A 23,897-nucleotide genomic window follows, 5' to 3' on the forward strand; every position below is an offset into this window, starting at 1 on the left:
CTCTTCCTCTCTCTCTTCCTCTCTCTCTCTTTCTCTCTCTCGTCCTCTTCCTCTCTCTCTCTCTTTCTCTCTCTCGTCCTCTTCCTCTCTCTCTCTTCCTCTCTCTCTCTTTCTCTCTCTCGTCCTCTTCCTCTCTCTCTCGTCCTCTTCCTCTCTCTCTCTCTTCCTCTCTCTCTCTCTCTTCCCCTCTCTCTCTCTCGTCCTCTTCCTCTCTCTCTCTCTTCCTCTCTCTCTCTCTCGTCCTCTTCCTCTCTCTCTCTCTTCCTCTCTCTCTCTCTCGTCCTCTTCCTCTCTCTCTCTCTCTCTCTCTCTTCCTCTCTCTCTCTCTCCTGGTGATTGTGGTTGTCTTAACACACATCATCAGATTATTACGGTCACACATTTGTTTTATTTTATCTTTTCATAATTTCATTCATCAACATGATAACCAGCACAATTTTGTCATTGACACTTTCTATCCGCGCTGTGTGTGTGTGTGTGTGTGTGTGTGTGTGTGTGTGTGTGTGTGAGAGAGAGAGAGAGAGAGAGAGAGAGAGAGAGAGAGAGAGAGAGAGTGATATAATATCTTTTATTTTTTGTGTTGGACGAATTTCTTCGGGAATGACAGTGACGTCACTCTTCTATATTCCAATCACAGGAGACCGTCGATGAAAAACAACGTGTTGTTGTTGTTGTTTGTTTGTTTGTTTGTTTATTTCGCTATGAACCGAGAAGCCCGGAGTCGATGCCGGTCCATCAGCGCGGGGAGGCCGCGCGTCAGAGGAGCTGCGTCTTCTGCAGCTCTGACCTACATTTCACACGGAGAGGCGCGTGTTTCCGGCAGCTTTCAGAACGCATTTATCTTCAGCACCGTCGGCAGAACGGAAGGAAGAAGAACCACGAGAGCCCTGCTCAGCCGCGCAGGAGGACGGACGCTGCCGGCGCTTCGCTCCGGTCCTGCAGGTCGACGGCCACCCGGGGAGTGAACGGACACTTTAAAGCTCGTTTTACCTGCTGAGCGCGGAGGTCACGTGGCTGGTCGCGTTAACCGCGAGGCGCGAAGTTTCTCTACGAATGAAGTACAGAAATCCACCAAACAGGAGGTGATAATGAGGTGAAATTAAGTAATTAAACAAAGCTAAAGACAATCATCCTAAAATAAAAAACATTATTATTATTATTATTTTGTTGTATTATTATTACTATTATTTTATTATTATTACTATTATTATTATTTTATGATGACTATTATTATTATTATTATTATTATTGCTCTTGTTATTCCAGTCCTCCTCAAGGCCTCACGTCATTTTAGCGGGGGTTGTCATCAGAAACACTTTTTACTCTGAAAGTTTGAAGTCTCCTCAGCTGCCTCAGAAAAAAATCACCAATGGAATAATAATAATAATAATAATAATAATAATAATAATAATAATAATAAAATAATAATAAAATAATAATAATAATAATAAATAATAATATAATAATAATAACAACAACAACAATAATAATAATACTCATTATTATTATTATTACTATTATTATTACTATTATTATTATTATTATTATTATTATTATTATTATTATCCACCGGTCGTCGTTTCTGCGGACGCGCCAGGCGGAAGTGGATATTGAGCGGGAGTCTCGCGGGGCTGCGGCTCCGCGGTCGGAGGGTCGTTAGAGGCTGACAGTGATAAATGAGCTCCTGTGTGCTCCAGTGAGCTCCTTTAATTTATTTATTTGCTTTATTATTATTATTATTATTATTGTTGTTGTTGTTGTTGTTGTTGTTTTCTCTCCTCGAACGCACACAAGAAGCCCTGGAAAATGGCGGTCATAAAACAAGACAGAAAGAAAAGAAAAGAAAAGAAAAGAAAAGAAAAGAAAAGAAAAGAAAAGAAAAGAAACTATTTCATTGGAAACGAAATAATTTATTCCGTTTCATGTAGAAAACAATGAGTCTACACCACTTTTTCACATTCTGTTTTTCCCCCCATTTTCATACATCGTATATCATCTCTCTCTCTCCCCTCTCTCTCCTTCCTTCTCTCTCTCTCTCTATCTCCTCCCTCTCTCTCTCTCCCTCCCTCCCTCTCTCTCTCATGAGCACCAGAACAAAGCCGACCAGTGAGCCCTGCTCCTGGGTCTCTCTCCTGTCGTCGGGGGCCTGGCAGCGGTATCATCCATCATCGCTGTCACTACCAATCCAATAACGCCAGACAACCGCAATCGGGCCTCCGATCGAACCGCAGCTGCCTACGTGACCTGCTCCGACAACCGGCGCTGTTGCTTCAGCCGTTTTCTCGCCGCCCCCACGTGACCTGCCTCCCCCGGTAAAATCCCCGCTGTCAGAAGCAAACGAGGCCTTTTCTCTCTCTTGAATTATTTCTCTTTTATTTTGTTTTTAGTTTGGTTTCAGTGTAGGTTCTCTCCTGTGTGTGTGTGTGTATCCGTGTGTGTGTGTGTGTGTGTGTGTGTGTGTCTGTCTGTGTATATGCGTGTGTGTGTGTGTGTATATCCGTGTGTGTGTGTGTGTGTTGGTGCTATAAAACTATTAAAACATTGTCCCAAAAAAACTACAACAACAAAAAAACTCCACTATTTTTTTTCCAGTTGCACACAAACAGAGCAGAAAACGAAAAGTTTTTTTTTCTTTATAAAACAGGAAGCGATGCAGGAGTGAACAGAAGCACGTGTGACGTGTTGGCCTACGTCAAAGGAGCTTTAACGTCAATGACCACGAGCGCAAACATGGACAGAAACAGCGAAATAAAGACAACCCCCCCCCCCCTAAAAAAATCAGGACACGTGGAACAGAGTTGTGTTTTCAGGTCGTGTGTGTGTGTGTGTGTGTGTCACTCATGTTCGGAGATGGGAATATTCAGGGGCAAAGCTTTATCAAAAACAAACAAAAAAACAAAAAGAAGAAGAAAAGAAGCGTGTCGTCCTCCTCGTCCGCCGTTGTAGAAAAATAAATAAATAATTTAGAATGAAATGAGAGGTGTGTGACCGCTCCTCCTCCTCCTCCTCGAGTCTTTTCTTCTTCTTCTTCTTCTTCTTCTCCTTTTCTGAATCGTTTCATCCGTGCAGCCTCCGCGGCTCACACTGAGTCTCTCTGTTCGCTTTCACAAGTTCGGTTTTCAAAGTAGCAACTGTACGTGGGCGGCCTTCCGGTGCAGAGGCGAGGAGTTTCCATGGTGATCCCCCTCACGCGCGCGCGGTGTGCAGGGCCGGGGTCAAATGAGGTGGGAGTGGTCAGGTGGGTGTGGCTTGGCGGCAGAGGCGGCAGCTCCGTGCTGGGAGCTCCACAGCTGGAGAAAGAAGATCCCTGAGCCAACCATGGAGGCCTGCGGACGCACAGGAGAGCAGCAGGTGAGCAGCGACGTCGACCATCGTAAGACACACACGCACATGCACGCACGCACACGCACCACGCGACCACGAGGAGACCACGTGTCTCCCCTCACGTGAGTGAGCTGGAAACGCCGTTGAGGCTTTCAACGTCAGATTTCTGTTTAACAGGCAAATCTGTGCAGATTAATAATTTAAATAAATACACAAAATAAGTTGCTTTCTTTTTGTCTGTTCTTGTTTTAAAATAACAGGATAAATTATTGTTGTTATTATTATTAATAATAATAATTACATTAATAATGCCCTCCACACAAATGACTCTGTATTTAATATCCTGACATGTGACAAAATAAACTCCTTCCACATTAAAAGCCTTGAATTCCAGCCGCTCTTCTTATTACCACACAGACGTGTGACGTGTGAGACGAGCCTCGAGTATCAGTAAAGGATTTGTGACGTCATAAACGAGGCCTGCCGCAGCTCCAGGGACGTCCACCTATGAGCGTGGATATAAAGCGAGAGACCTGGAGGCCGTGATTCAGCAGGGCGTCCACCAGCTGGGCTCGGGGCTCTCCTGCTGCGTTCTAGGGTTTTGTCCACAATTGCACGGCTGTGGAAAACCCGTCAGTGACGGACCTCGAACTTTCACCTCTCCTCAAGAAGGTTGCTTTGTTTGTTTGTTTGTTTGTTTTTAGCATCATTTAAAGTCTGAATTACAGACAAATGAACCCCCACCAAAATATCTGCTAGGCTGCTGACTCATCAGGAAATGTACTTACATTTAGAGAAATTCTGTCATTTTAGTTTGCGCGTTTGCGTGACGTAAAATAAATCGTCACGGACGGTTTTAAAACTTCCCGCACAAAAATTCTTCCCCAGAATTTTGCTGAAAATTCAAGCGTCACTCAGCAGCTGCAACAGCGGGGATCACTTCGTTGTTTTGTGGCTTGATTGGAAGTTTCTGGGATTTCCTGAATGCATTTAATCAATTAAATTATAATTAAATCATCCTTTTTTAAAATTCTGCTTCTTCCACGCGCCTCCTCGTTTGTTTCGATGTTTTTGGTCAAAAGTTTAGAATTTCTACGAAAATTGATATAAAACAAGATGACATGAAGAATCCTGCCTCCCGGTGTGAGGCAACAATCACACCGATTCTACGGAGGAACGATTGATAGACGGACCAGTGACGTCATTTGCTTTCCTTCACGTCCGACCGAGTTCTTGTGGTTCTTCAGCGGATTCGTTCGTCGGTCGGAAGCCTCGCAGCGGCGGGACTCCCGCTCACGAGGGATCTGCGGGACCAGAACTCAAAAAGATCCGAAACAAACGCTGAACCCATTCAGGTGGGGAGGCCTGATGACGCGGACGCCGGGCCAGCTGCTCCCCAGCAGACAGAGGACTGAATGCAGATGCAGTCATGTATCCCCTGATAGTTAAATGTTATGGCTCGGGCTTTATTGAGCATGCAAACCCTAATATTACTCCAAAGTCCGCTCTCTCTCTTCTTGCGGTCCCGAGGAAATTTACTGCCGCAGTCAGCAGACGCTCTCTCGCCACGGATCAAATTAGGGGAGGAAAAAACACCAGGCTCTATTGAGCTATTAGTCAATGATCATCCAATGAGAAATAATTAGATTACGTACTCTCGTAATCTCAAAAATATATAGCCAACATTTATTCAGCCTGAGAGCCTGACGGCTCAATGAAAACGCAGGGTTTTTCCCCCCCTGTTTTTATAGGAAGCGTCACTATCTGCTGTTTGGACTTCATAAGCAGAGCGGAGGGAACCATCAGGCAGAGGAGGGGGGGGTGTTGGCAAAAAATGGTCCGTTGGAAAAAAAAATTGAAGCAAATGCAGCTCCTATTTACATATAAAGAGCTCTATTAATCAAGGTAAGTGTCATTACAGCGTGGCTCATTGAGCAGTGGTGAGTGGGTGTTAAATAAAATTCTCTGTGCTCCGGTGCCTCCGGCAGGCGATACATCTTGATTTGAGAACTGTCAGCAGCGGTGTGGAGCTGATAGGGGCTGCAGGAGCGGGTGGGGGTCGGGGGGTGGGGTATTACCCCCTATTCTTAATCAGATTGCAGAGTGAGAAGAGATGAAGTAAAAGAATAAACAGAGGGAGAGAGAGATGGAGGGCTGGAGAGGAATTCAGTCCCCAGCACACGTGGCCCTCCAGGATACTGCAGCCCGGCCAGGGACGCCACCAGGTTTCTCTTTTTATTGTGACCACTTGAACCCTCCAAAGTCTGACACAGCTGATATTTGTTCTTTAAACTTCAATGTCTCATCTCTGCGCGCATCATCAGACCTCCTGCCCTCAGTCACAGCTTTGCTTTGCTCTCAGTCTGGTGAGGCTCTGACCTCCAGCGTGGCAGCGTGGTTGCTGGGCCCCAGGACGCCGGACGTTGCCTGGGTTTGATTCGTGGAGTGAAACTCAGAATCATTATCTATTTCTTGTTTCTGCAATAAAAAGGACCAAATCTTAAATGTGTTTAAGTTTTAATAATTTAAGAGTTAAAAACCAATTCATGTGAGAGGAGCGGTGATGAGTGTTGCGCCACTTTTACTTTTACCTCTCTGTCTGGCGTGGGGGGGGGGGGGTAGGATCGCCACTTGTGGTCAGGCTACCTCACCATCGTCTGCAGGACAGGGACGCTCGCGCCGGATGCTAAAGCTGGCGTGCTAACTCACAGTGAGATTACGCTGGCTTTGCTAGGTTTTGTGTGGGGATGCACGATGTTAGCGCCTCGGTCTGACGGCCGGTATTTACGCCTGCCCAGTTTTGCTCTTCTTCTCTGCTTATTATTTGTTGCATTTTATGCGGAAACAATGAGGTAAATTTACATTTACAAACTTTTCCAAAGGTTTTTGAAGTACGTATAAAACGTAAATATTTGTTTTCCTGTTAAATCAGTTCTAAAATATCAGCACAGAAGTTATCAGCACAAAGTCAAACATGGCGCGTCCGCGGTTTGCGTCCTGAGGCCGAGTCGTTCCTGGGTGGGGTGACGCTGTGGGAAGGAAGCAAGGGTTGGTGTGCACACAGGCCGCGCTACTTACTTTACCCTGTTGTTCAGGCTCCCTTCAGTGGAGTACAGCTACATGTAGTGCCACTGCCCGTCCATGCCCATGTTCATGCCCATTCCGCCCATCGGCCCTGCAACATGGAGTGAAAACAGAGTTCAAGCCCGAGACGGCCGGCTCACCACCAGGGTTAGAACAGGAGGACTCAGCCTACAGACGGCTTTCCCTCCTGGTCCATCTTCATCATCATCATCATCATCAGTCTTTAACTGACTCATGCCGACATGAAGTGAACTCCAGTCCTCGGCCTCGGTTGCATTCTGTGTCTGATTTGTAAATGCTTCCATGTTTCTGAGAGTTGGTTTCACCGTTCCAACCGTCCTTCAGTCACGTGTTTGGCATGAAGCTGACAGGTTTGTTTGACGCAGGTATGGAGACATGGCTCACCTCCAGGTCGGAGACCCATGTGCTGCTGCCCATCAAGGACAAAGCCTCCCATTGGCTGGCCATCTGGACTGTAGGCTGTACCCTGACTCACTAGGAGGGGAAGGAGAAACCAAAATGACCAAACCAGAGCGAGACAATAATTCTGGGTCATGTTTGCTCATCAAATCGCATCGAGCACCAAAACCCCTGTAACCCCGCCCTGCCTGCCGCCCTGACAGGTGAGAGCATTAAGAGCCATACTTCAGGTATTTATGCTCCCGGTCAGGGCGTTCAGTTTCTAGCATGAGCTGAAGAGCAGCGGAAGCTTCACCTGCTCTGTTGGACTGGTCAATCATGGGCTGGACGATTCTCCTCCTCGCATTGATAAACCTGGAAGACAGAATGAAGCCGTGTGGTAGCAGGTGAGTGCAGGTGAACCGTGCATCAACATCACACCCGAAAATCCTTTTTGAATCAGTTCTTGACGCTGGGAACTCGTGATGCTGTGTACCATTCTGCTGGACTGAGCGCCGCACCCCCCCCCCCCCCCCCACACACACACACACACACACACCCAGAGGCAGACCTGCAGGTTGGTTAATGGTTCGTGGGGAAACCTGAGAAGCTCCGGAAAGTTGCCGTGCTTCTCCAGGGGTTTGACCGACATATGAAAAAAATATTCCCGTTGACATAATCTGGGACACGAGCAGAAATCATCATGCTTAAAAAAAAAAAAAAATCTATTGATCTGGATTTAGCCCTGTAGCCCCGGGCTGTATTCAGGCTAACCACCCTGCCTGCACCACACACCCTGTGTTGGTGCACTGACATCTGTGTTGGACTGAAGCCTGAGCTTGTCTTCATTTGAGATTAGAGGTGTGTGTGTCTGTGTAATTAGTGGATTTAGAGCAGGGACACGACGTCATCTCAGTTAACCCCCACCTGAAACCCCGCAGACGGCCAGTAACCCATCAACATGTAGAAACGCCCCGTCTGAAAATAGGAGGCGTGATTGTTTGGACGTGTCTTCTGGTGAAAACAAAGTAGCTCCTTCTAAACAAACTTGAATCCAAAACGTGTCAAATGCGGCAGTGAGGAAGACGACGCAGGCTTGCAGGGCCACTGCAGTGCAGGAGAAAAAGTCAAGAATCACCCAGCTGTCAAGAAGTAGAATTTAATTTATCTCTCATACAAATTTTAAAAAATACCAAGTGACCATCAGGGATTATAGAAAAAGCCTTGACCACGAAAGGTCCTGGAGACAAAATGTCTCAAATATGGTGATCAAAATTCTAAGACTGTGAAACCGGGGCTCGCCGCCATTTCAATCACCTGAAATGTACCAATAATGCACTTCATCATGCGCTGTTTGGTTCAGTACGAGGTCGACCACACTCAGGAAGTACTCTCATATAAAAACACTCTCAAATACTTCAGTTGGCATAAAAATATTTGGACACTACAGGAAAAAAATCAGCCTTTGCTAATGGAGCGGACAGGCTGTTACAGGCGATATGTGGCTCCCAGGAACTGTGGCCACGTCTTCTATTTCTACCCACCAGGCTCGTGCAACCAAACCAGAGATGAAAATCTCCTCGTATTCAAAGTCAAAGTTATTTAGAAAGCAGTTTTCCCAAAATAACTAAGATCCGATGTGCAGTTTTTCGAGTGACCTACCAGTTGTTGACTTGCAGGATGGTGAGGCCTGTATCCTGCGCTAGCTGCTTCTTCTGTTCCTCTGAGGGGTACGGGTGCTGCGCGAGAAAAACGAAAAATAAAATTAATTGTCAAGGCTTCAGCTTGAATTCATTTGAGGGCCCCTTCGTCAAGGGCCGATCTGCCCCTCAGTGCAAGCTCTTGTACTTAGAAGCAATCCTCCTTCTTGAGAGGTATAATCATGTTCTCTCCTAGTTCCTGGAAGTCAACTCTGAAACAGCTGTGGCTGACCACCGCTTGGCCCTGCGAACACTTCAGGCTGAAAGCGTGTGGCTTTGTGTGACAGTATTTGACATTATTTGACATTGCTTGACAAACGATCTGGTGGGATATAAAGAGGCACAATGGCGGCTTTTGTTCAGGGGCCCTGGTAAGGCCAGACCCCCCCATCATCCCTCAACCCCTCCACACCTCACTCCATCCCCCTGTCCTCTGGCCTGGTCCATCCACTGGCTGTGTGTGCGCGCGTGTGTGTGTGTGTGTATGTGCGTGTGTGTGTGTGTGCGTGTGTGTGCGTGCATGCGTGCGTGTGTGTGTGTGTGCGTGTGTGTGTCAGAGGGAGGAGGGCGGCAGATGGCAGACAGAGGTGACCCGTGTACTGGGAACAGAGTTGCAGGCCAGTCGCCATTCTACTGCTGTCAGAGCCTCGGCCCGCCTCCTGTGGTCATCAGTGAAGGATGAGCTTCCAAGCACTTCATTTTTAAACTCGCTTTCAGACACACACACACACACACACACACACACACACACACACACACACACATCCATATTTATTGTTACATGTGCAGAAGCAGAATATGTAAATGCAGCCATGCAAACACAACCTGCATAACATTAGCAGGCGCTGACACTTTAGTGACACGCTAGTGACACGCTAGTGTACAGCGGTTATTCCACACAAAGGATATTTATTATTGTCATGACACAGGGCAAAATGTCAAGTGCACCTCAAAGTCCCCACTAAAGTCACGTGAGAGCTGTGGGCTGCTGTTCGCCGGTCAGAAACCAGGTGGGCGGATAAATTATGGCTTGTTTTGTTCTAGGATTTTTAGTTTTATTCAAAATGAAGCAGCAGCTCCAGGTGACTCCTGGGTTGATGTAGCCCAGCTAACAGCTAGCTGACAGCAGTCAGACTGCTGCTGTATCCAAACCCGCCGAACGAACCGCACCAAGAGAGGAAACAGACCGGAGCTCAGCTGGTAATAATCAGTGTCGCTGTCGATGTAGGAAACTCCCGTTTGATCGTTTAAGCCGTAACTCTTTGGATCAAAATGCCCATCGTGAGAAACATGCATGCAAGCAGCTGCAAGTGTTCACAAGTACAGACAAAAACCATGAAAATATGCTTATAGACCCTCGGATGGAGACTCCACCCACAAAAACCTGGATCACCATGATTGTCCCCCCCAGTCGTGACCGTAGCTCATCAGGTTATCAGCTCCGGCGTGAAACCAAAGGTCAGGAAACAACCGAGCACCACAAACACCATCTCGCCTCTCTGCAGATTCACACGTGTGACCAAACACCGTGACGCCACCTGGCTGGTGGAGCCACAACGCCACACACGCGACGCTAGTACAAACACTGGATGACCCCTGGATTATAGGGACCACAAACTCTAATCCCGTAAAGCAAAGATTAACAGTCCATAATAGATGAACGCTAAACTTCCCCTCATGCTTAAGGCTTAAGGCATGTTTGCAATAAAAAACGTTGCCATCCTTGAAGTGCCTCCCTGGAGTCGAACCGCCTGTGACGAGCGCCCTCAAAGGTCCTGCCGAGAGAAGTTCATACATTCTACGCAGAATTAAATTCCTTAAAATATGAACGTATTTTTATTTATTTCTCATTCTAATTTTTAATTAGTTGTGGTTTTATCCAGTTTAATGATGCCTTTCGTGTGTGTGTGTGTGTGTGTGTGTGTGTGTGTGTGTGTGTGTGTGTGTGTGTGTGTGTGTGTGTGTGTGTGGAGAGAGAGAGAGAAATCATAATTAAATATTGAAAATATATCCGTTTAACGAGGTCCATCTGAGACGACACCCAGCAGAAGCAGCCTTCTCACTCCAGCTCCGTCCGTGACGCAGGGATGAACCATGACTGTGCTGCAAAATTGGCCTCGTGATAAAAACATAAATCATCTGTGAGACGTTTCAGGTTCCTGAGGGGTGGAACGTCACTCTGCTTATGAACGCTCACATGAAGAATAATAAAAGTTCAGTTGTACGTGTCTGACCCTGCACTTGTGACCTTCGGTGGATTCCAGTTTTGCTCCCCAAACTCAAACTTGTCGAACCTTTGAATGAGGATAAATGTGAGGTTGCATGGAAACCAGCAGTTACGGCCGGGCTAATGGGGCGATAATGAATAATATGATGATTCAAAACCTTTCACAGCTGCTTTCTCTATAGCTTCCTCAAAAGGGGATCTTTTAAGGTTCTTCAGAAAGGGCGACAAAGCAGGAGGCTATGACAAGTGGTAAAGAGAAGCCCCCCCCCTCGCCTCGCCTTCCAACCATGGGCCTCACACTGCAACGTCTGACAAAACATAATCCTGCTCCTTTCACACCCTCAACGACTGATGAATGCTTGATCGCTTGGGTGTTGCAATAGGCCTTTCAGGGGCCAAAGTCCCCTTGCGCACTTTTCATAGGCACATCCTGCCACGGCAAAAACTTGTGCTTAACAAATTAGGCCTGAAAGAGGATGGGGAACAGAGAGGGGATAATTCAATTAACCCCCCTCCCCTTTTTTTATCTAGAAATCTAAAGGTGGGCTTTGGAAAAGGAAAGGATTACTCAGAGTACAGGATCTGTGTGGGCTTTTACCATCTAAGAGAGCGAGAGAGAGATGTAGGAGCAGAGAGGAGGCAGCAGAGGCGGGATCTTTTGGACATTAGATAAAAGGTTAAGCTCTTCTACGGCTCCTTCACAGCGCCGCTGCTTCTGATGTTGATTTCTGAACAAATCTTGGAAGGGTGTTTCCAAACGGACCTTTAGTCTCAAGTTTTTCTTTACACCATTCCACAACGGAACAAAGATGAACTTAGTTTCAAGATGCCTTTGGGAACGCCAGCCGAGGCCCGTTCCTCAGCAAACAGGCGTCAGTTCAAACTAGTGCTGCTCGCCAGAGGGGCTGGGGTTTGGCAACATTCATTCCCAGTGTCATGTAAAATCAGTCCAGGTTTGCTGTTACAAAGAAGACAAAAAGGTGTTTGGAATGTATAAAAAGCCATGGCCCTAATGTGGCCTGCATAGAAAGTAGTAAAGGCAAATTTAACAAGACCCAGGATAGCTTCCCTTACCGTAAGGTGCTGGAAGAGCCACGCTCTCATTATATTTGTGGCCACTTTGGGAAAGATGCCTCGTTTCTTCTGCCTCTTCTTGTCCTGGTCATCCTCATCTCCTGTGCCCGGTGATGCCAAGCTGTTGTCAAGGCCGTCTCCTACGATCAGAGACAAGAGGAGTCACATTACAAGAAAGCTTTAATTTAGCCCAGTCGCCTTCATCCTTGGCATGGCAGTCAGAGGCTGCACGGCAGCACAAGAGTCTTCCTCTCACCTCTGCCTGACTCCCTGGCCAGTGGATAATGAAGAGGAGTTTGTAGTGTGGGAGCTAAATAAGACCAAGGGTTATTATTACAATCAGAGTCACTCATTTGACATGAAGTAATGACTGCAGGAGCTGTGCGCCCGTGAAATAATGAATGTTCAAGCTGCACTCGCCTCTGTGCCATGTAACCGTGTTCATACGTGACCTCTATCTGAAATAAAACTAATGATTTGCTTATAACGAAATAGGCAGAAAAAAACAACAACAAAAACAGAAGTCTGGCCTGAACCCCGCAACATCAAACCCTGTCTCGTTTGAAGTCCAACACGCGGCGTTCATTTGGGTGCTGAGGCAGAATGAGAGGAGCGTGGGTTGGTTGGGGTGGGGGGGAGTCCTTGTGTTCCCATGTGCTCACTGAACGACAACTTCCCTCCCCCACCCTCACCATCACAGAGCATGTCTGTGTTGGACCGTCTACGGCGCAGCATCACGCCGGGCTCCAGCCCGCCATTAGCAGCAGCCCTGTTTGATTTCACAAGGAAGCTGGCACGGATCAAGGCACGAGCTTTCCTTTAAGCTGAGATTTCCGCCCCTGCCAGCTAACACACTCCATCTCTTGCCGCACAAGGGGCACTTCGCTCCCTCTCCCCCCCGTCCATTAATTGTGCATCAGCTGAGATGATTTACTTTTAACAGTGGTGGTTATTTTTTCTTGCCCCCGGGGCAGAGAAGCCTTGAAAGCCTGCCTGGAGGGCATGTGAATAATGCATCTGAGAGACTCCTCCCCCGAGGCAGAACAGAAACCCTACTTTTCTTAAGACTTGCCCTAGCATGTCTTTTTGTTTTTACAGATGCATCAATCAAACACGTCTATATGAGCCATATTCATGCATAAATATTTCAGCTAATGAATATTGACATTAAAAAGGATGTTTTCTATGGTTGGGTTCTTGGGGGGGGGTGGGAGTTTTGACGGATGGTGTCGAGCTCTGAGTCACGGACAGAGTTCACGCCGCCTCCATCTACAACTCTTAGTTTAGTCCTCGGCCTGCGCCTGTCTGGTCGCTGCTTGCTGGGCCGGGGCTTCTTCAGAGGGCAGCACATCATCGTTGCCACTTCCTCAAACTTGCAAGTTGAGAAAAATAAAATTCCATCCCAAATGCTGAGTCCCTGCAACCCCTTCATGCTGCTTCAGCATCAACACTGAGACTGCTAGAATATGGAGAGAGAAAACTGGGCTCTGTTCATCACATTCTTTGTCACCTTGCTCTCTGTAGACGCTCTTCAAACTATTTGATGTTTGCACAGAGGGAAATATTCACAGGTGGTGTGACTTTAAGAGCCGCACTCCTGATTTAAATGATAAATGTTCTTGATTTCTTCTTTAAATCCACAATTCAAAATCCAGATGTGATTCAGAGGCCGACGGGTTTCGGGGGCTGACGCTGAAAGCTTTATGAGTTAGTAAAGACTTTTATAGCACAAAAGCGCAAAATACTGTCAACAAAAAATGTACGCCAGAAGTATTTTTATTTAGTAGAATGGTCAGCTGTGGTGTTATATTTATCATCACCCCACTGACGTGCACATGGAAGCGTTTTAATGTTGTGATGTTGACGCTAATTCCAGTTATCAGACGTTTGTCTGTGAAAGCTCAGGTTTGGCATCGCTGCAAGCTTGGAGATTTTGGAGGAAATTCCAATACTTTTCAGCTCAAACAAAGATTTGTTACAGAATACAAATTAAAAGTGGTATTAACTAACACAGAGTTGAACTGATTATTCACTTTGGAATAGTTAGTGGCCCAACTTGTGAGGATGATCCTCTTCCTTTACAGTACATCGCTCGCGTACATCAAAGAAAGAAAGAAAGAATGAAAGAAAGAAAGAAAAGTACTCTCTCAACCTAATTATCTCTATGGAAGGCATGTCACCCACCCACCCCCTCCCACTACGGTCCCTCTCCCCATCCCTCTTTCTTCTGCAGCAGAGAGGGGAAAGCCGCAGGGCAGATCCTCCACTACACTAATCGCTTCTGACTGTTCCCCGGCAAGTCAGCCAATCTAACCAGTGTGTGACGGTGCAGTCTCAAAGTCGTACACCCGTGCAATCCTACCATGCCCCCACTCTCACCCCCCCGCCCCCTCTCCTCCATGTTATCCCCTCCCCACTCCACCCGCCTGCCAGTGCCTGCACGCGTGACACTGGAGGGGGTAGATGGAGAGGTAGGCATTACCGCAGGGATGGCTGGAGCATCGCCCCGGGGCGAAGAAGAAAAACACACAAAAAAGCAGCACCCCAAGATATGAAAAGATTCTTGCTCCAACCTCCACACTCACCATCCTGCACGGAGGCTTCGCCGCCATGCTGTCATTATGTGCACGTGCACGGCCGCGTGCAAAACCCTCGCATTCCTGCTTGTGACCTGTAAAACGCATTTGTTTACTGGTTTATTTTACAGGGACAATGAACTGTCACAAAGTTAGCGGAGTGGCTAAATTTCAACAGTGGTGCCATTAGCATAATGACATCATCAAATGTTAAAATTAAAACACACAGTGTGCATGTGATGAATTTAGTTTCTCTTAATGAAAAAAGTGTTTTTGTTCTTGCTTGTTCCTGTGGGTACATTGATGACAACTGAATGTGTGACGGACTTGATTGATACTGTGGCAGATCACCTAATCTTCCTGAACCTGAGGATTTTTTTTGAATTAATCTGAATCTCTTTTTATTTCCTGATGTTCCTGTTCTGCATCACGGTTTCGTATCTTTGTTGTCTTTTTTTTCTCTACTCTCTTCGCCCGGCGCTGCTCTGATACTCCTCCTGTGCGAGGAGCAGTGAGTGGATAACGTGTCCATAAGACAAAGTGGGGAGCGGCAAGCAGAACTGATTGCTGCCCCCCATCTGCATCAGTGATGCAAAGCCAGGGCGGCCTGTCTAATGAGCTCAGTGGGACCCTGATCCATCATCAGTGACACCTCGCCGCTCATCTCCTTATTAGACACCATACAAAGCTCTAAATGGAGCAAGTCTGGAAAGTTTCCAAGACCCAGGGAATCCTGGGTGTGAGGAGGTGAGCGTGATGATGGGAAGCTGCTGAGCAGAGATGCAGCACCACAGAACCGCGGGCAGGGCCCACACTGATCCCACGTGGTTGGACAGCCGACAAAAATCTCTGGATGTTGGGTTTTCGTGACAGATTGAAGGAGACCACTTTCATGTTACTGCTGCACCAAATTGTGGCCGATGCCTGGTGCTGTGTGGCATTACTTCCTGGAAAAGAAGTATTTATAACTCTTCTTGTGAATATAGAGGCTGGATAGAGGCACAGATTTTATGTAAATTATATGCAAATTGTATGGAATTTATGCAAATAAGCAAAAACTGAAAAGAGCAAAATGACAATAAAAGATTGGATTTTGAATATCTAGACACCCAATTTGGTATTTAGCCTTGAGAGACTGAGACTGAAGAAGAAAAGATGGGTTTAATATGGAGGAATTATTTTGTTGCATCTATATGCAGTACCTGTATTTAAAATGACTTCAGTATTCAAAAGCATGTTTTGCTTTACTGTTTTCTCAAAGTATTTCCAGGACTTTGTAGCATCCCGTTTCCAAAGAGCCAAATAAGTACAGATACTTGAAAAATGAACACATGAGACACGCATGTGCAGTTTTGTTCTGACGTCTGAAACCCAGCGCTTGGACGCGCAGCAGTGGTCCTTGCTACAATCACACCGAAGCTGTCAAGAGGTTCAGTATCAAGACTGTGCGGCTCTGTGTGACGTCCAGTTGATTACAACACTTAGTAACATGAACCAGGAGCCAATCAGCAACGAGGAACCATGCGAAGTTGCCATATGTAAACTGTGACGTTTCACATCCCGAGAGGCAAACACTGAGTCAGCATGTCTGCTGCATTCCTGACATGTAGGATGCAAGAAATTTTCTCAAGCTTTTTATGTTCAAGTGTTTTAGGTAGGATGGCCCAGTGGAGCAGTGGTCCTCACTGTGGCCCCCCAGCAAGAAGGTTGTGGGTGGAGCCCCGGCTGGAGCACAGGGTCTTTCTGGGTGAGTCTCCATGTTCTCCCTGTTCCTGCTGGGTTCTCTCTGGTACTCCAGCTTCCTCCACAGTCCAAAGACATCAAGAGGGACCAGGTTAATCCAGACTCTAAATTGACCGTAGGCGTGGCTGGGAGAGCCAATGGTTGTCTGTCTCTATGTGTTGGCCCTGCCATGGACTGGTGACCTGTCCAGGGGGAAGGCTGCTGGGATAGGCTCCACCCCCACCACCCTGAACAGGAGGAGAGGGGGAAGATGGAGGGATGATGGATGGATGGATGGATGGATGGATGATGGAGGGATGGATGGATGGTTCTATTGTGTGGTTCTGAAATGTTTAAAATATTTGTGTTGAAATGAAAGAAATGCGACTTAACTTTTGACGTTGTGGCACTAAAACAAAAAAGAGGCTTTCTTTGTGGGGACTGAAACCTTCAAAGATCCAATCGAGAAAAAGGTTTTGAGTGGAAAACATCTAAATGTTGTGTGAGAGCCCATGAGAGGACGGCCACCTCCCTCCCCCGTTCACCCATGTGGGAGTCCCACTCCCCCCATCCTCTCTGACTTCAGCAGATGGTGGCAGTGACGCTGTGATGTCACTGGCAAGTGGAAGACGCCACCACATTCCTGCTTCCTGACTCCAGGTTCTGGATGTCAGCAAAAAAAAAAGCAAAAAGAAAAAATGAAACGTGTCTTTTTGTTTCTCCAGCAGGAGTGTGCGGGAGTCACTCCCACTGCCTTTTGTTTTATCTGTCTTTGTCATGGACATTTCAAGCTTCTACCCGGCCCGAGCAAACAGGCCCCTGCAAAACATTCCTGGGATTGCTCAGCCCATTTAGCTGTGGTCAGCAGCAGGCCCCCTGGGGGGCTGAGGTATCAAAGAGAGCCCTCTGCATATCACACATCTTACAAGTCAAGAACCAAAAGCCTGGGAGAACAGAGAGGCGGGCGGCCAAACCACCAGGCAGCCACACAGCAGATGGATCATCTACCTGTGGTTAGCCGAGGCTGGGAGCCACATTGCCGCTGCTTCCGCATTCCGAAATGACAGTGGATTTTAAAAGGTTTCATCGGACCGTGGAAGCATGACTAATGACATTTCTCCAGAGTGAAGCAGCTCAACCCTCTCATCTCCATCATAATCCCAATAATTCTCCTCTTGAAAAATCTGAGAGTTTAATTTGATCCAGGATTCCACTTCTCACTGGCCGCCGTACCGCGGCTACACAGTGGATCTCTGCGGATCTTTGAATCTGAACCTGGAGGTTAAGACTGTGTGAAAACAGTGTGCGACGTTCTCCGCGATGGCTACAGTGACAACGTAGTAACATCCATGCAAGCTCACGCGTGATGGGTCAGCAAAGACGACCGGACCGTCTTTGAGTGAACCGCTTCTCCCCGGTCAGGGACAGTGAGTCATCTTGACGATGGTTGCTCACTCCCAGGAGTGACGTTTGTCTCGTCATTTGACTCGTATTCCTGCGCAAAAATGGACCGATTTGTGCTTCCCTCAAGAGAACCGGCTTGTGACTTATGAAGAATATTTTATAACTCATTGCCGCAAAAAAGCAACATGGTTGCTCTTGATGGGGCCCGACAGGAGCGAGGATGCTGTAAACTCACCGTTTACTGCATTTCCTCCGGTGTGTTCCAACACAACTGCTGCACGTTTTAGAGCTTTTCAACTCAACGCTTGGTGGAGCAGATTTTTAATTCTAAAGCCAAGAAATGCCTGGCAGTCTCACGATGGCGGAGCTGGGAGTCACTCCGTCCAAACCAAACTGAGGAGAATTTATTGATTGAATATTACATGCCACTTATTCATTTTCTAACTGGTGTTCTAGTCGCTGCATTAATGGCCGTATTGAAAGTGGAGTTGGCAGCAAACCAGGAACAAACACCATCACCATCAAAGGGGATTTCTTGCTGTGCCTCCATCATTCTTGTAGTTTATGGATGAGATTCAGTGTAAAGCTACAGGCTCGACGAGCAAGGGAGGGGTGAAGGGAATCTACCTGCTTCGGTAACTGTGCAGCTTCGTCAGTACCATCGTTAACGTTTTCCCTCCGCTGAGACTCCACGTGGCTCAAAGAGAACATCGTGAGTGGAGAATCTCACGCTCTAGGCTCTCTCTCCCTTCCCCAGGGGACGACAGGCCTGGTGAAAGGGCTGGAGATGAGACCCTAACCCTGGGGCCTCACTGACGGGCGAGCAAGGAAGAAACTTTCTAAGCAAAGTTTCGGATTTATAGAAAAATGAACTTTGCGGCAAAGCGTGAGTTCCTTCACAGGCTCTCCAGGAGCATTCTGGAGACAGATTATGAGGTGGTGAATTAATGGCAGGTGGTATGACAATGCCTGAATGTCAAAGCGACACAAATCTCCAGACCAGCAACGCTGCACGTGCGTGAACTTGAAACGATGAAATGAGAGGTGACGGTGAGCAGAGACACACCGGCCACCCGCGGTCACCTGGCTGGTCTTCATCGCTCGTACACGAGGAGCAGCAGCAGCTCTCTTCACATCCTCGTTACCAGTCCTACTCGTAGATTGAAGGCGAGACAGTTCAGAGACTCGTACTTCGATGTCTTCATCAAACACCATGAGGTTTATTCAGCACCGTCCATGTATGGATCAGTGAGTGTGTCTGGGCTGGGGGGCCAATTTCAAGGTAGGACTCTGATGTTTAAAGGGAACCAGCTGTGCTGCCCCTGGTCGTCAGGAGCAGGTTAGGTTTGCTGCACGAGCCACAAGAGCCACCCACGAGACGGACAAGTCTGGCTCTTACCTTGGCGACCCATTCATCTCGCCTCCGAGTCCACAGCTAGTCGGCGAGTCGGCTAACACGAACAACCGCGTACGTTCTCTGATGCAGCACACAAGCTTCAGATACGTCTCCCTGTGGTGTGAAAACAAATTATGCTGATTCTTGGGTACGATTCTGTCCGGGTCCCACGGGCTTTGGGGCAGCGTGTCACTGCTCTCCACTTTTGATTAGCTGATCTTCCACATTCTTCACGAAAGGAAACCAAAGCGCACGCACATCTGCACAGACGTCCAGCCCAATGACAAACTTCCCCAACCGACAACGCACGTCTCTGAGGTTGGCCCTTCAGAAACGGTCGGCCAAACACGCTACGACCTTCCAACATGTCTGACAGTCACATGCTTTGATTAAGACCATCACTCGTCTTTGCTCAAAAATTGTAAACCTTATCAAACCTTTCACTGCTGCACCACCTCTCCCCACCCTCCTCCACGAATGACGCGCCTGCACTGATCAAAAATCGATCCCACAGCACATTTAATGGTGTGAACTGTGTTGTAAGCGGTTACTGCAAATATTCTTGCCAAATAAATCCCTCGTTCATAAAAATATGGCAACGTTTTAATCTCAATGTGGAATTTTTCTGATTCTTTAGTTTTAAATTCCACCATCATCTAAACTATTGCAGTGTTCTCGTCGTTCATGGATCAGTCGGTCTTTGTGAACATAAATTGCAGGCATGGCGTCAAGATTAAGTTCACAAATTCTCAATTTTACATGAGTTTGCAATGAGCCATGAGATAACAAGGAGTCGAGCTGCACGACCCACAATCCTTCAGCATTCGACTCATTGTCAGCGGACTTCTCTCCCTCACAGAGCCCAGGAGGGAGGGCATCTGGGAACCCCTGGTTCAAGGCTTGGTTCCTCCAGGAGGAGCCCCTGAGCAAGAACCCAGCCTCCAGCTGCTCCCTTGAGCCCTAAGAAAGCTACTAATCATTAGAAAAGAGTTCTCGGTCACACAGGAAGCCCCGCCTCCCACTCGCCAACCAAAACTGGCACATGTCGTGCAGATACAAAAGGGCAAATGTGACTTACAGAGCACCTTTGATTTATTTCTACTTTACTTGTTTACTTGGCAGGGACCAACGTGTAAAGTTCGTCAGACAGTTCACAACCACAGCCTGCTGACCGGCTGATTAACTGGCTCTCCTGGTGGCGGCGCCGTGCTCTCACACTTAAACCTCAGTTTACATCATTTTTACCTCTTACTTTCCCACCCAGCCACTCGTTTTACATCGTTTGTTACATTTCAGGGCAGAAAGGTTGTCTTCCATAAATGCTGAAAGAACAAGCATTGGTTTTTTTATCATAATTTCCACAAATCTGCACTCAGGAAGTGTGCAGGGGGACTGGGCAGAGTTGGGAGACAAGATGATGATCTTGGGCATGAAAGTTAGACACAGAACATTTCTATCATTTACTTTTTGTGACTTCAAACTCAAACACATCCGTGCAGGTGGACCTGACCACTCGCAGTTCAACTATCAGAATACTCAGCAGTTTGGCCCAGTATGATTGAGATCCTGCAGGTCTTTGTGCGCTCACGCAGCTCCGGGCAGCGTGAGCGCACAGCGAGAGTCACGTTCTAGACAGCAGGCATCTATGACTTCATTTATTCAATCATTCTTTTATTCGTGAGGGAGAAACTAGCAGGATATTGAAGCACACGGCTCACATTGTTAGAGGTCTCACATACAGCCAGCCATCGCTTCAATCGCCCTAAACTTGACTCCGCTTAGATTTTCCTCCGAGTTTGACCTTTGACATCATCAGCGGTGAGCAGGGAGGAGACACGGGGAGTCGCCAGTGATCCCATAGGCTGATTCTCAGAGCAAATGCTCAGTGCCAATCAGAGCATATGAAGATAACCTGACGCAGATCGCACCCTGAATTATTACCTCCCCCAAGGAGGCGACGTTTCCTTTCTGGCCTGTCAGTGTTTCTTTGAGCAGAATGAAGCGTAAACTCTACCCAACGACCTCGTCATCAGAAACGCGACATGAGGCGGAGCAGCTGAGGGAGAGGCGCCAGGTAGCGTGCAGCCAGTCCTGCAGCAGCAGCCACAACTCTGACCACTCCATCCTCCTCTGCTTCTTTGTTCTTCATACATAAAGTGCTCTGTCCTTACATCCCCACGGGGGGCATTCTGCACCCCCATCTTCTATATATTCTCTCCCAGGTCAAAAGGCCACGGACCGCAGGTTTCCCCCACCGCTGTTTAAAAAAGCCTAAAGGAAAGAAGCTATTCACAGAAGCGGTGGCACTTCTCAGTCAGACTCAACACACAACCCTCTAAATAATGACCTGCTAAATTAAGATTTGCCATGACACGAATGTCACTCTCAAACTGTTGCAGGAAACTAATACTATTTTCAAAGGCGCTTGGTGTAAAATCAAAGGAAGAGGCTTGATCTGTTTCTGATTGTCTCTTAATCCTCTCAGTTTCTCTTGTCTTGCAAAGTATCCTCCCATTGTTCTCGTCAATGCTGGGCCCATTGATGCCTGATGGGCAGAGGGTGGAAAGTTGCTTTAAAGTCCATTCTATTTTTACTGTGGCCGAAGGGGAGAAAAACAAAAACAAGCCGTAAAACCCTTATAGCCTCCAATTAGCACATCAGAAATCACACAAGCTGCAGGAACACCAAGGCGACACAGGGCTGGATGATGGCGTCAGAGATACACGACTCAGGAGATCGCCACATCACCTCCCACTGACCCTTCACGAAACACTGAACTGCTTGTAAAAAGATACACATCGGTGTTGAACGATCACGTGACGCCTGTAAATGCACCAATGAGCAACCAGCAACCTTCCTGTTCTGCAACTAACTGCAAGGACAGGTGATTTTATATTTTCCTTTGGATGAATAAATCATCTAAAAGGCCAAAGCTAACGACTCGTGCATTAACGCATTCTTCATTGATTCCACTTAACCACTTAAACTGCTTATCATCATACTTGAAGCGTTTGAATGACCAGCGACACCCAGATGGAAACATCTGTCGCTACAGGAAAGCATAAATCCAGTTTTAACATCTTCCCCTCGCCTTCTGAGGAGCAACAGCTTTTGAACAGAAAATGTGTGATTTTGTTTGAAAGGAAAATGTGTTGGTCACTGTTGTCAGAGTGCCGTGGTATCTGCCTCATGCCGTTAACGACAGAAATAAATGAACATGAAATAATCCCAGCAGCAGCAGCAGGACCCGAGAGAGAGAGAGAGAGAGAGAGAGAGAGGGAGAGAGAGAGAGAGGGAGAGAGAGAGAGACACAGAGAGAGAGAGAGAGAGAGAGAGAGGGAGAGAGGGGTCTAAGGACAGGCAGAGCTTTGATATGGAGGAGGCCTGTGGGCTCTCTTACCCAGCTCACTGGTGTTGTCTCCACTCTGAGAGACGTGTCCCCCGCTAGATGGTCCTGGGGTGCCGACGGAGGGAGTGGAGTGGGCGTCATCCAAATCTCTCCAGGATGCTGGGTTCTGAGAGGTCAGGGAAGGGTCCGCACACCAGGGGACAGGAGATAAGGAAATAGAAAAGAGAGAAAAGGGGGGGAAAAATAGATGAAGAAGGTCCAGTAGGTCCAGTATGAGGTCCATTATGCAGTCAAGACACAAAGACAGCTGCAAAGTGTGATTAGCATAGCAAGGCAACACAAGAGGAAAAGCAGCATTACCATTCCGTCCACCATGATTTTAAAAAGTTGCAGAGCAGGATTTTAGAGGACAGCTGGGTGCGTGCTCAGCGTGCAGACCTTCCGCTGCCCCGACTGCGACTGGGACCAGTTTTGAGGAGAAACCCTGTATTTATCGGGAGCTCCAGCCTCTCAGACAAGCCTGAGCTCAAGCCAAACAGAAGATGCCCCTTATCAGCCTCTCTGCGTCAGCTGTTGGCCTGATGGTGATCAGATGAAGAGCTCGGCAGATGACAACAAGAAAAACCCAGGACAATGGCCCAGTGTGAATGAGGCCTCTCGGTGATGGCCCCTCTTTTCTTATCCAGCCACACAATGATTACAACTCCTGCGTACACACGGCTGCTCAAAGAGGCGCCATGTGTTTCCACGTTTATCAAGCTAATGAAGGTCTTATTTCCTAACACCCCATCTGTTAAAACCCAATTACAAGAAGCGGAGGGAAGCGTGTAGTCTGTGGCAGACCCCTCCCAAACATTTCAGCTCCTCTCTACCTGATCCAGTACCCCCAGGTGCCCCCCCCCCAGGTGCCCCCCCCCCCCACCACCACCACCACCACCACCACCATGGAGAGACATCCTTCAGAATGCTCCAGGTTTTTACTCTGGCATGAAAAATTCTTCCAAATTGTTACACAATTCACAAATCAATGACTCAACACACAGCTTGAGTTGGGGGGGGGGGGTAGCACTGGCGGGACTCCAACCACAGCTCCTCCACAACGACTCTTTGACTTCAGTGACGTAACAAAAGGTGCGTTACATTCTTACAGCTCCATATTTTAACAAAGAAAAACTATTTATTAACTGTCTAACAAAAAAACGGCAGACATAAATGAGAACAGTGTTTTTGACTTTAAACGCTCCCTGACCCCTCGCATTCACAACCGTGCATCCTCACGCCGAGGCTGAGGGCATCAGGACCCAAGCAGGAACCGTCTGATTAGCCCCAGCGGAACCTGGGGAACTGGAGCCGGCAGAGAACCGTATGAGTATGAGACTTGGCACAAATGACACCTCCTGGAGATGCAAAAGAAAAATAGTGGTAAAAGAAATGAAGAAAACTACTTATGTCCCGTGATGCTGCAATTGTGTAGGAAGTAATCCAAATTCCTGCACCTGAACAGGTGTGTTTGGTTTGTGATGCTCGAGTGTGAGAGGAGACCCGCATCGAGGACGGTCCTGCTAGGACTCTGATCTGATGGGGGAAAACTGCAGGAATATAATACTAATAAAAAGAATCAAAAAGTTTTGTGCCTGTCAAC

At 47.4% G+C, this 23,897-nt stretch overlaps 1 protein-coding gene across 1 annotated transcript in view; it reads right to left on the reverse strand.

The window, feature by feature from the left end:
* Window positions 1-1,581: 1,581 nt before the first annotated feature.
* The window catches only part of meis2b (Meis homeobox 2b), a 25,614-nt gene continuing 3,298 nt past the window's right edge, over window positions 1,582-23,897 (reverse strand). The window contains exons 7-13 of the mRNA XM_086190559.1: window positions 22,307-22,421; window positions 11,809-11,948; window positions 8,470-8,546; window positions 7,124-7,182; window positions 6,814-6,903; window positions 6,403-6,499; window positions 1,582-3,326 (exon numbers count right to left, since the gene is read on the reverse strand). Of these exons, the coding sequence (XP_086046685.1) occupies window positions 6,441-6,499; window positions 6,814-6,903; window positions 7,124-7,182; window positions 8,470-8,546; window positions 11,809-11,948; window positions 22,307-22,421 (540 nt within the window). The 3' untranslated portion in view covers window positions 1,582-3,326; window positions 6,403-6,440. The remainder of the gene's footprint in view (window positions 3,327-6,402; window positions 6,500-6,813; window positions 6,904-7,123; window positions 7,183-8,469; window positions 8,547-11,808; window positions 11,949-22,306; window positions 22,422-23,897) is intronic.

Source organism: Aulostomus chinensis, chromosome 20 (assembly GCF_037954235.1).
Source record: "Aulostomus chinensis isolate RoL2024-O1b breed Wild chromosome 20, RoL_Achi_v1.0, whole genome shotgun sequence".
In the NCBI taxonomy this organism is placed as follows: Eukaryota; Metazoa; Chordata; class Actinopteri; order Syngnathiformes; family Aulostomidae; genus Aulostomus; species Aulostomus chinensis.